This window comes from Salvelinus alpinus, chromosome 3 (assembly GCF_045679555.1).
Source record: "Salvelinus alpinus chromosome 3, SLU_Salpinus.1, whole genome shotgun sequence".
In the NCBI taxonomy this organism is placed as follows: Eukaryota; Metazoa; Chordata; class Actinopteri; order Salmoniformes; family Salmonidae; genus Salvelinus; species Salvelinus alpinus.
In genome coordinates this window covers 62256863-62268491 of record NC_092088.1, presented here as the reverse complement: position 1 = coordinate 62268491, position 11629 = coordinate 62256863, and the positions used below count along the sequence as shown (strand labels likewise).

General features: G+C 40.6%; 1 protein-coding gene across 1 annotated transcript in view; it reads right to left on the bottom strand.

Annotated features, from left to right (window-relative positions):
• Positions 1-4402: 4402 nt before the first annotated feature.
• loxl4 (lysyl oxidase-like 4) overlaps positions 4403-11629 on the bottom strand; it is a 71234-nt gene continuing 64007 nt past the window's right edge. The window contains exons 14-15 of the mRNA XM_071393622.1: positions 4933-5044; positions 4403-4792 (exon numbers count right to left, since the gene is read on the bottom strand). Of these exons, the coding sequence (XP_071249723.1) occupies positions 4722-4792; positions 4933-5044 (183 nt within the window). The 3' untranslated portion in view covers positions 4403-4721. The remainder of the gene's footprint in view (positions 4793-4932; positions 5045-11629) is intronic.

Sequence of the window (11629 nt, the reverse complement as noted above, 5' to 3'; positions counted from 1 at the left end):
CCACTAATGGTGGCCTTAATTGGCTATTCGAATAATTTTTTGAGCTGGGATGGGACAGATGCCGGCACTCACTGTGGCCAATTCTCCAAAATAAAAAGTACTTTAACAGCATTGTGGCAAATGCTGTTAAAGTTCAATGCTCTTGAGTTTTTCTCAATCATGTGATCTGAAGAGGGAAAAAGAGCCCCGAGTTTTTCCAAGTCATGTCACAGGGTCAGGAAATAGTCCTGACCTGAGAATACAGTCAAGAGAAGTAATATGAGGAGAAAGAAACAGATAGGGGAGACAACTTGTATCATGATGGTTTTTATTGATTCACAGTAATGAATGTAGTGATATTTGTGCTGTAACTCATCTATGCAGCCAAGCCATCCAGCCAGTACTTAACCACAGCTATCCCAACTATTCCATCGGCAAAATGTCACAAAGTCCAATTCTGGTTTTCCATACACCAATTATGCATATCAACATCATCAAATTCTCAAAATAAATAACTTTAGCAAAGGGATTAACATGAAACAAATCTTAAATGTGAAACCATTTGACATAAGAATTGATCATTTATTTAATGAAAGAATACTTTGGTCACACATTAATCAAAGATTTGGTTTTGGGAGTTTTTTGAGTCTCTGAGAGCACAAGCTTTCTATATGAATATTAAATAAGCACCCTAGCTCACACATTCAGCTTACACTGCATACCGTTTCAAACATTATCGCATATGACAACCGGTTGGCAAACTGGCCATGTAGCATTATAGATATCCCAATGCTAGATATTCTAACAGCATGGATATGCGTACATACAGTAAAATATATGATGTAGATGTAGTGAATGTGATGGATACGAATCAAAAACAGTATTATTAAAGTTATGGGTCATAATACACAAATTAAATAACAACACATAGAATAGACTATGTTATTATGTCAATAGCAACTGTACACAAGCACAATACAATTAAAAAACACAAATATTAAGCTATAAAATGTTTTTTGACATGATTAAATACCCCTGTAGAGACACCTCTAAGCTGTATTTACTATGATTTAATCTACAGCTGTTATTGATTAAAAAAGTGTGTGTGTGTGTGTGTGTGTGTGTGTGTGTAAGGAAGATGTGGGTTAACTTAACAATGTTTCATAATAACATGTAGGTGTTTTGTGATATAAAAGTTGATGAAGACAAGACGACAATAACTAAAGCCCATGAAATGTTAATTGAGTGGACAGGGAACCCAAAGGGATCTGCAAAAGATATTCATAAAAAACTCTTAAAAGTCTAAGCTGTTGGGTGGGATGGTTCTGATTTAATCTACAGCTTTTATTGATTAAAAAGTGTGTGTGTGTGTGTGTGTGTGTGTGTGTGTGTGTGTGTGTGTGTGTGTGTGTGTGTGTGTGTGTGTGTGTGAAGAAGATGTGGGTTAACTTAACACTGTTTCATAATAACATGTAGGTGTTTTGTGATATAAAAGTTGATGAAGACAAGAATGCAATAACTAAAGCCCATGAAATGTGAATTGAGTGGACAGGGAACCCAAAGGGATCTGCTAAAGATATTCATAAAAATCTTTTAAAAGTCTAAGTTGTTGGGGGGGTGGTTCTAAGCAGACATATGGAATTGTTTTAAGAAGGTCATACCATGGATCAGTTAGCTATTTGATTTAGAATTTTAGGACCCATTTAGGTATCAAAAATATTGAATTTTACTACCATAGCCCATAGAAACGCATTGACTAACACATTCAAAAATGGCAAGAAACAGTCAATAAATCATAAGGAAAAGGAGATATGAAACCTCAGGAAATATTTGTATTTATTTGACACATATTTAACACCTTATTTTTGTTGGTTTTAAACTACCTCCATACTTCCATTAATTTGTATGGGTTGCCTTTAGATAAGTCCTGTGACTCTTGTGGGGATCGTAGAACAAAACAGAGAACACAATCATCTTTGTGAGTCTCCACTTTCTATAGAGTTTTTTAGGCCAAACCGTTCGGATGCTACAGAGGTTTTCGTGAGAAGACAGATTTTCGGGATGTCTCGTGGTCTGACAAACAGCACTGTAGCTCTGTCACTTTCCACCGCAGATGCGGAACGTGCAACATATGCGGATTGAGATGCAGCCCATGCAAAAAAACTGATAAATCTAGCTTAAACTGACAGATTTTTATATAGATTGGTGCGTCAATAGACTCTAGGGGGTTTTAAGGAACTCTAGTGTTTACAGCCGACCACGCCACATTATAGTGTCCTATCAATCTTTTAAGAGCACAGGGGAAGGTCTGCATACAAGCTTTGCGCCAGATTTGTTTCCATTTTAGCCAACTCATGCAAAAGACAAAAGATAAGGATAAAACACAAACAGATCGATCTACCAGTCAGCTATGGCATACATGCCACAAACATGGATGACTCAAAATGGAGACATTGCATAGAAAATCGAATATTCCACCGATACTGATTCAACTGGGAAATGGACAGATACAGTATATTTGAAACACTACAGGGATCAACTTCTAATCTGCTTTTAGCATCTGCTTTTAGCATCTGCTTTTAGCTTTTAGCAGTTCCCAACAGCAGCACCAGCAGCAGCTGTTGACTGTTTGAATCCAGCAGTTTATTTTGCTCTCAGACAAACATGTTGTTCTCTTTAGGAGCTCAGTATGTCAGTTATGCGGTCTCTGTAGTGGCCATGGTGGATTTTCACTGGTAGTAAAATCTGTTGTGTTGCCCACGTCAAGGCTTCTCCTCTTTCCTTTTCTTTCTTTCTCTTTGACCTCTCTCTGTTAGTGGAGGCTGCTGAGGGGAGAACAGCTCACAATAATGGCCGGAACGGAGCAAATGGAATGGCATCAAACACCTGGAAACCATGTGTTTGATGTATTTTATACACCACAGATTCCGCTCCAGTCATTACCACGAGCCCGTTCTCCCCAATTAAGGTGCCACCAACCTCCTGTGCTTTCTGCCCATTCAAAGGCAGTGTTCTCTATCTCTATCAGTCTGTTTCTCTCTGGTCCTCTCTGTCAAACTTTTTCTGTTACCTCTCTACCCCCACCCTCCCTCTTCCCCTTCCCTTCCCCCTCTCTCCCTCTCTTGTCTGTCTATCCTACCCAGGCCTATAGCTGGTGACAGCAGAGTTCACAGTTGCAGTGTTTCTCTGTGTACGCCCCATGCTTACCCTAACTCTAACCCAAATACAGCTAATTAAATGCTTTTTATACACTGCCTACCTGGCTGCCGCAGAACTGTGGGTTTACCACCGAACCTGCTTTCACTCACACTGGGAAGGCCAGGAAAAGGAAAAGGAGAAGTGCACTGGGATGGATGGCACAAAGCTATCTCTCAGTTTGACATTTGGTGAAAGGAATACGAAAAGTTAAGATGACACAACTCTAAGAAAATATTTTCTACCTGGAACCCAATTTTTTTTTTTCTGGAACCAAAAAGAGTTCTATCTAGAACCAAAAACAATTCTCCGAGCTACAGGGACAGTCAAAGAACCATCGGTTCTAGGTAGACCCTTTTTTCTAGTGTATAGCCTAGATAGTGACTTATTGGGTGAAAATGTGTTTGTTTTATATGTTTAATCAATATAAAAAAGTATGCAAGCGTTAGCCTTAAATAAATTAACCTGCAGCATTACATATTATGAAAAGATTTGCACCAAAAGCATTGCAATTCAGTTAACACAGTAAAGAATAAAGTAAACTGCATCAAGTTACATTTTCTTGGCTGGTATCAAGATAAAATTACAAAAGCCAACTTGAAGGCCTTCATATAATAGTAAATTTAAAAACAGAAGAGAGAAATGTTAACTAACTCAACTGTATTTAGTTTTGTGTATCAGTTCTACTGTAGTGACAGTATATTGAGAAAAAAATGGTTAACACATCAGGATATGACTACCTGCACAATAATAAAACAGCTAATTAAATTGTAAAAACTAAGATAAACGTTCATACACAACTATGTATTCAAACCTGGGCCTTGAGGTCCACTGTAGAGCTACGGACCTCAAAGTCTACAGGAAGGTTGTGATTTGGTCAAACAGTACCAATATTGTGATAATATAGATGTAGGAGACATTTGTCCAGACAGACCAACAGTCAAACAGATAACGCAGAACTCTTTTCAGTCATTCTTTCCCCTTTCCTGGGACGCGGGCATTACCGGACCAAGCATATGTTGGGGTTTTAGGCTGGGTTTCTGTACAGCACTTTGAGATATCAGCTGATGTAATAAGGGCTATATAAATAAATTTGATATGTTAGTCATTTTAAATCATTGACAGACAATAATAATGTAATCTTAATCAGAATTAATTCATACAAACTTTGAGTAGATAAATTACTAGTAATCCACATTCATAAACTAACAAATGACCTAACAGTTGATTGTATCCATACCATTTTAATTATCCATTGTTAACTGAACTAAGTTGGTTGCCTTGGTAACACCTGTCCTGCTCTCAGTTGCTATTGACTGTTGGGTGTGGTAAGGGTGATGGTCTTCTCCTGGTTGTGGTGTATTTTGGGTAGTGTAGTCAACAGCAGGTCAGGGCGGTGGACAGGTGTAATTCCGTGAGTCCTCTAGTGTTGTGGGGCAGGAGTCCCTGGACCCACCAGACCCCAGGCCACCCTGAGAAGTCTGTTCCCAGCTCTGAGCCCTCTTCGCTGGGCACCAGACTGGGCCAACGCTGGGCCCTGAATGGGCCTAGACAAAGTTATTGGAGATCTGCCGTTGGTGCTCGAACAGGTCCTCAATCTCTGCACTGTACGCATCACCTGGTAGAAGAAACAACATACAGTTAGAGAGCGAACGAGAAAGAGAGAGAGATTGAGGAGAGAGACAGAGAGAGAGAAAGACAGGGATAGAAAACAAGAGTGTGAATGTGTGTTAACAAGAGTGAAATAACTTCCCATACCTGCGTGACATCCATACATGTATGCTCTGTGTCCGTCGTATTTGCATCGACATCTCATCACGTTGTTCTGGAAGTCCGACTCCGCCATGTCTAACGAAGGGTTAACTTCCACCTGCAATATGACAAAGACAGCTTTATTAGAAAACAGAGGGAGGAGTTTATCATTTTGTCAGAGGGTGGACTTTAGCTTTCCTATTTAACAACATTTTCAGTGATCTATGTGTGGTTTCACCAATGATTGATCAAAACGTATTGCTGATTGCCCTTAATTGAGTGCATGCATTTGCTGTGACTTGGAGATCAGCTGTGCTTAATTGTATGAAGTTTTTTAACCACCCTCCTCCTGTGATTGTGGCTTCCCCTAAACTACTGTAGTTCACGCCCTCTGCCTCCTTTATAACCTGCGGTGCACTTGGAGTACAAGATGCAAGCTGTCAGTGCAAACTACAAAGGTCTAAGCTGCAAGGCTCTGGTTGGAGCTAGCTCCTAGTGGCGTCCGTCCTAACATAGTCTGCCCTGCGTTCAAGGTTGTCGCTTATCGTTTGTTTTTTGACGTTCTCAATCCAAGTGCCACTCCCCGTGCTCCCATATGCTTGCGGTGATGGTATCTACACCAGGTAGATTTGTTATGATGATGAAATTATTTACAATGTAATTGATTTGCTCTTAAAGTGTCAGTAGCGCGATTGTAGTCCTAGGTATTCTAATTGTTTTGAGTGGTGTGCAAGCCACCATCCAGGTATGTATTGATTGCTATCTATATTGGTAAACAGAAAGAAATTGCCAGTTGGTTTGTAATCTTGTAACTGAAGAATATTGTAATAAAAATATATATTATTGATCAAGTGTTGCCTGGTCCATTGCATTGCTCATGACCCAGCTCAATAGGTGGCCTGTCACAAACCTGTGTGTCTTCATAAGGTTGATGTGTCCCCCTCTCATTTAACAGAAACTGCCATTTAAGGTAACCATAGTTGGCAGGTGTTACAATTTCATTCTTACCCCTCAAGTCTCCCCGCCGTACCAGACCCGTGGCGTGGAAGAGAGCGGAGTAATAGCCTGCGTCCCAAATAGCACCGTATTCCCTATGTAGTGCAGTACTTTTGACCAGGGCCCATAGGGCTCTGGTCAAAAGTAGTGCACGATATGGCAACTAGGGTATCATTTGGGACACACCCATAGAGTAATAATATGTGCAGAGTGCGCTAGCATCCACCGGACTGAAAGAGACATCTGAAATAAAGATTAGTTGGATGTAAAATTGTTAGATGGTCTCTGTCATTAAAAGTCAGTCATGGTTGGTATTGTTTTTTATAGTCAGTCTTATTCGTTTCCATAAAAAAGTGGGATGGCTTTTCCATATTTCAATAGGAGAAATAAATACAGTACTTTTCTCTCCATATAGAGGTACGGATGGATGAGATCCCCATTTGCTCTTTGAGTAACAATCAATTTATAGAGTTGTAAAGATGTATAATGTCAAGAACACCTTTTGAGTTGAGGACTTAAGCTGAATTAAAGGAGTCATTTAGTTGGAGGTTAAAAAGGTACAGTAGTTACAGAGTGCATTACCATGACTGTATACGTTTCTGTAATAGGTGCTATTCTGAGCTTTACCATGTTCTAATAGGCTGTTATTCACCAGTCTAACAGTCTACTTTCACAGCTGCTGACATAGCCATTCTCTTCTGTAAGCCCACACACACCGCGCGCACACACACACATGCGTGCGAATGCAGGAAAACACAGGCAGGCTAAAACACACATACACACAGTGATAATACTGAGGGCCCATTTTCCCTTATAGCCACTATGTAAACCTACTACACCCACTTTAAATACAGGCTGCAGCCAGTTACACAGGAAAGCAACTCTAAACTGCACCAACAAAAAAACACCAGAACAACTTTTTCAAGTTTGTGAATACACAAAGCCTAGCCTCTGTTGAAATTAGTGTTGGACTTTCATCTGTAGCCGGTTGGCTTGGGCCATCGGAATGTGTAACAGAGTGAGAAAAGGCCTGTAAGAACAGCAAAGGAGTTTTATGGGGGGAAATTAACTGTTTCTAATGGTGGGGGGATTCTAGTGGAACTATTTCTAACCCTGCGTGATTCAAGGACAGAGCTTCTAGATCTTTATTTAATGTCCCTCTCTCTCAAATGTAGAAATGTAGGTAGCAGTATCGCTGGATGCAGAGAAAGCTTTTGATAGAATAGAAAAGGTCGTACTTGTTCTATGCACTCTCTAAATTTGGTTACAGTCAAATCCCAGCAGTTTGATACCTGGTGTGTTACAGCTTATTAAAGCATTTGTCCAATTTTCTGGATATAAGGTGAATTGGAGTAAGAGTATTCCTCTGAACCATCACGTATTTCTGGCCCACCTGGGTACTGGTTCTTTCCTTTGGAAACCACAAGGCATGACATATCTTGGGTTAAGTATCAAGTCACCAGTTAATAAAATATTTGATCTAAAATGGACCAGGTCTCCTTAAAACCATTGGGGCCGACATTAAGAGATGGACATTTCTACCTTTATCACTATGGGATAGAGCAGAGGTGATAAAGATGAACAAACTCCCTAGACTATCTATCGTTCCTTATGTCAGCTATACCATTTCAGTTCCCTCAGCACTGGTTTAAAGAGATTAACAGTTTATTTTCAAGTTTCTTGTGGAAAGAAAATAAAACTAAAATGAACCACAAAAAACTGTCCATGTCAAGAAACAAGGGTGGATTAGGTGTTCCTGATGTGTATTTGTACTACTTGTCATAATGCAAGATACCCACTGGCATGGGGCTATAAAAATGGGGGAATAGCAGGCTACTGGGAGCGGCTAGAGGAAGAAATTGTGACAGAACATAAGTCGATCTCCTTATCATCACTATGCTATTACCCCTATGCTATTATGCTATTAAGTTCCAAAGCAAGAGAGATAATCCACTACTTGAGTTATCTTGTGAAGTAGCAAAGATACTTCATAAAAGGTTATATATCAATGGAGCATCCTTCCTTTCATCTACAACATGGAACGATCCCTTGTTTACCGCAGGTGGGAAAGACACTGGCTAATATTACCTGGCTACGCCAAAACATCCGTCAGGTGGGGCAGGTCGTAAGGGACAGAGAGATCATACCATTCCAAGAGCTGATATCAGAGTTTGGCCTAAATAATATAGCATTTCTACGCTATTTACAGCTGAAATCAATTCTGAAGTGTATTTCCTCAAAGGTTATTGATGTGGTATCCAGCTTTTTCAACCTCTGTGGTATGTATGCCCTGTGATTGATCTTCATTTGAATAATGTCCAGCCATCAAAAGATTCTGGACTGAGGTAAAAAAAAAAAAAAAATGTCTGAAATAGTGAATGTGTGTATCCCACTGTGTCCTCTAGTGTGCTTACTAGGGAGTAGGCTGGGTAATAGCCAAATTAGAATCACACAACGCATTGCTCTGGCCCACTTTTTAGTCAAACGGACAATGCTTCTGAATTGGAAAGTGTGTAAACCTCAGTGTTTCAGCATGGACACTTGGTTAAAGAAGCAACCATGCCCGCCTGTCCAACATCACTACTCTGGACGGCTCTGACCTAGAATATGTGGACAACTACAAATACCTAGGTGTCTGGTTAGACTGTAAACTCTCCTTCCAGACTCACATCAAACATCTCCAATCCAAAGTTAAATCTAGAATTGGCTTCCTATTCCGCAACAAAGCATCCTTCACTCATGCTGCCAAACATACCCTTGTAAAACTGACCATCCTACCAATCCTCGACTTCGGTGATGTCATTTACAAAATAGCCTCCAAAACCCTACTCAATAAATTGGATGCAGTCTATCACAGTGCCATCCGTTTTGTCACCAAAGCCCCATATACTACCCACCACTGCGACCTGTACACTCTCGTTGGCTGGCCCTCGCTTCATACTCGTCGCCAAACCCACTGGTTCCAGGTCATCTACAAGACCCTGCTAGGTAAAGTCCCCCCTTATCTCAGCTCGCTGGTCACCATAGCAACACCTACCTGTAGCACGCGCTCCAGCAGGTTTATCTCTCTGGTCACCCCCAAAACCAATTCTTCCTTTGGCCGCCTCTCCTTCCAGTTCTCTGCTGCCAATGACTGGAACGAACTACAAAAATCTCTGAAACTGGAAACACTTATCTCCCTCACTAGCTTTAAGCACCAGCTGTCAGAGCAGCTCATAGATTACTGCACCTGTACATAGCCCATCTATAATTTAGCCCAAACAACTACCTCTTTACCTACTGTATTTATTTATTTATTTTGCTCCTTTGCACCCCATTATTTCTGTCTCTACTTTGCGCTTTCTTCCACTGCAAACCAACCATTCCAGTGTTTTTAGTTTTATTTTACTTGCTGTGTTGTATTTACTTCGCCACCATGGCCTTTTTATATTTTTATTTATTTATACATATATTTGTTTGCCTTCACCTCCCTTATCTCACCTCACTTGCTCACATTGTATATAGACTTATTTTTTTTTCACTGTATCATTGACTATATGTTTGTTTTACTCCATGTGTAACTATGTGTTGTTGTATGTGTCGAACTGCTTTGCTTTATCTTGGCCAGGTCGCAATTGTAAATGAGAACGTGTTCTCAATTTGCCTACCTGGTTAAATAAAGGTTAAATAAATAAATAAATAAATAAATGGTCAAGCACCCCGCCCAAGGGCACAAGGACAGATCCCCCACCCGGTCGAATCAGGGACCCAAACCAGCCACCTCTTAGCCACTGGACCAAGCTCCCGACCACCAGGCCACCAACCATCCAAGATCACACCCACAAGTCCCCCCCAAAAAACTCCCCTTCCATCCCACAAGCCACCATCCCCCTCCAACCCAACCAAAACCACCACCCACCCAATGCACCAACAACCAACAAAAATAACAAAAGAGAAAATGAAAAACAAACAAAAACAACAGAAAACAATACAAAAATAAAAAACATCAAGAACAACAAAAATCAAAACTGCAAGGCCAACTGTATGCGTTTGTGTGCATGTTTGGCACTATTTACATGTGTGTGTCCGTGTGTGTGTGTGCATTTGAATGCGAGTATGTGTATGCATGTTTACGCACATACAAGCGCTTGCGTGGCATCAGCCTCAGGCAAACAGGCATTGGATGTAACAACATTCCTTTTAAGTGTCAGTTAAACTATTTTTTTATTTAATTTTTTATCTGTGACCATCATTCTATCCCCCACCGAGCAACTTCACTCCCACTTGTCTCCAGTTCTACATCCCAACACTCAGTTTCCCTCAGCCCATCCCACTTATCTCTTCTGGCCACCCTCTTCGGATTTCTACATGCCAAATGTCCTTCAAATATGCTGTGATGTTTAAAATAGAATTTTAATCTATCAAATAGAATCCACAGACTGCGAGTGTTGTTCGGCATGAAAGCTTCCCCCTTTTTCCTCCAAACATAACGATGGTCATTATGGCCAAACAGTTCTATTTTTGTTTCATCAGACCAGGGGACATTTCTCCAAAAAGTACAATCTTTGTCCCATGTGCAGTTTTTTATGGCAATTTTGGAGCAGTGGCTTCTTCCTTGCTGAGCAGCCTTTCAGGTTATGTCGATATAGGACTCGTTTTACTGTGGATATAGATACTTTTGTACCTGTTTCCTCCAACATCTTCACAAGGTCCTTTGCTGTTGTTCTGGGATTGATTTGCACTTTTCGCACCAAAGTACGTTCATCTCTAGGAGACAGAACGTGTCTCCTTCCTAAGCGGTATGACGGCTGCGTGGTCCCATGGTGTTTATACTTGCGCACTATTGTTTGTACAGATGAACGTGGTACCTTCAGGCATTTGGAAATTGCTCCCAAGGATGAACCAGACTTGTGGAGGTCTACAATATGTTTTCTGAGGTCTTGGCTGATGTCTTTTGATTTTCCCATGATGTCAAGCCAAGAGGCACTGAGTTTGAAGGTAGGCCTTGAAATACATCCACAGGTACACCTCCACCTCCAAATGATGTCAATTAGCCTATCAGAAGCTTCTAAAGCCATGACATAATTTTCTGGAATTTTCCAAGCTGTTTAAAAGCACAGTCAACTTAGTGTATGTAAACTTCTGACCCACTGGAATTGTGATACAGTGAGTTATAAGTGAAATAATCTGTCTATAAACAGTTGTTGGAAAAATTACTTGTGTCATGCACAAAGTAGATGTCCTAACCGACTTGCCAAAACTACAGTTTGTTAATAAGAAATTTGTGGAGTGGTTGAAAAACGAGTTTTAATGACTCCAACCTTGGTGAATGTAAACTTCCGACTTCAACTGTATGTTAGCACAGCTGAAATCTTTTCTGCTGATTAAAGAAGCAATAAAACTGTCTAGACTAGTTGAATATCTGAAGCATCAGCATTTGTGGGTTCAATTACTGTCTCAAAATGGCTAGAAACAAAGAATTTTCTTCTGAAACTCGTCAGTCTATTCTTGTTCAGAGAAATGAAGGCTATTCCATGCGATAAATTGCCAAGAAACTGAAGATCTCGTATAACGCTGTGTAGTACCCCCTTCACAGAACAGTGCAAACTGGCTCTAACCAAAATAGCAATAGGAGTGGGAGGCCCCGGTGCACAACTGAGCAAGAGGACAAGTACATTAGAGTGTCTAGTTTGAGAAACAGACGCCTCGGCCTCCCGGGTGGCGCAGT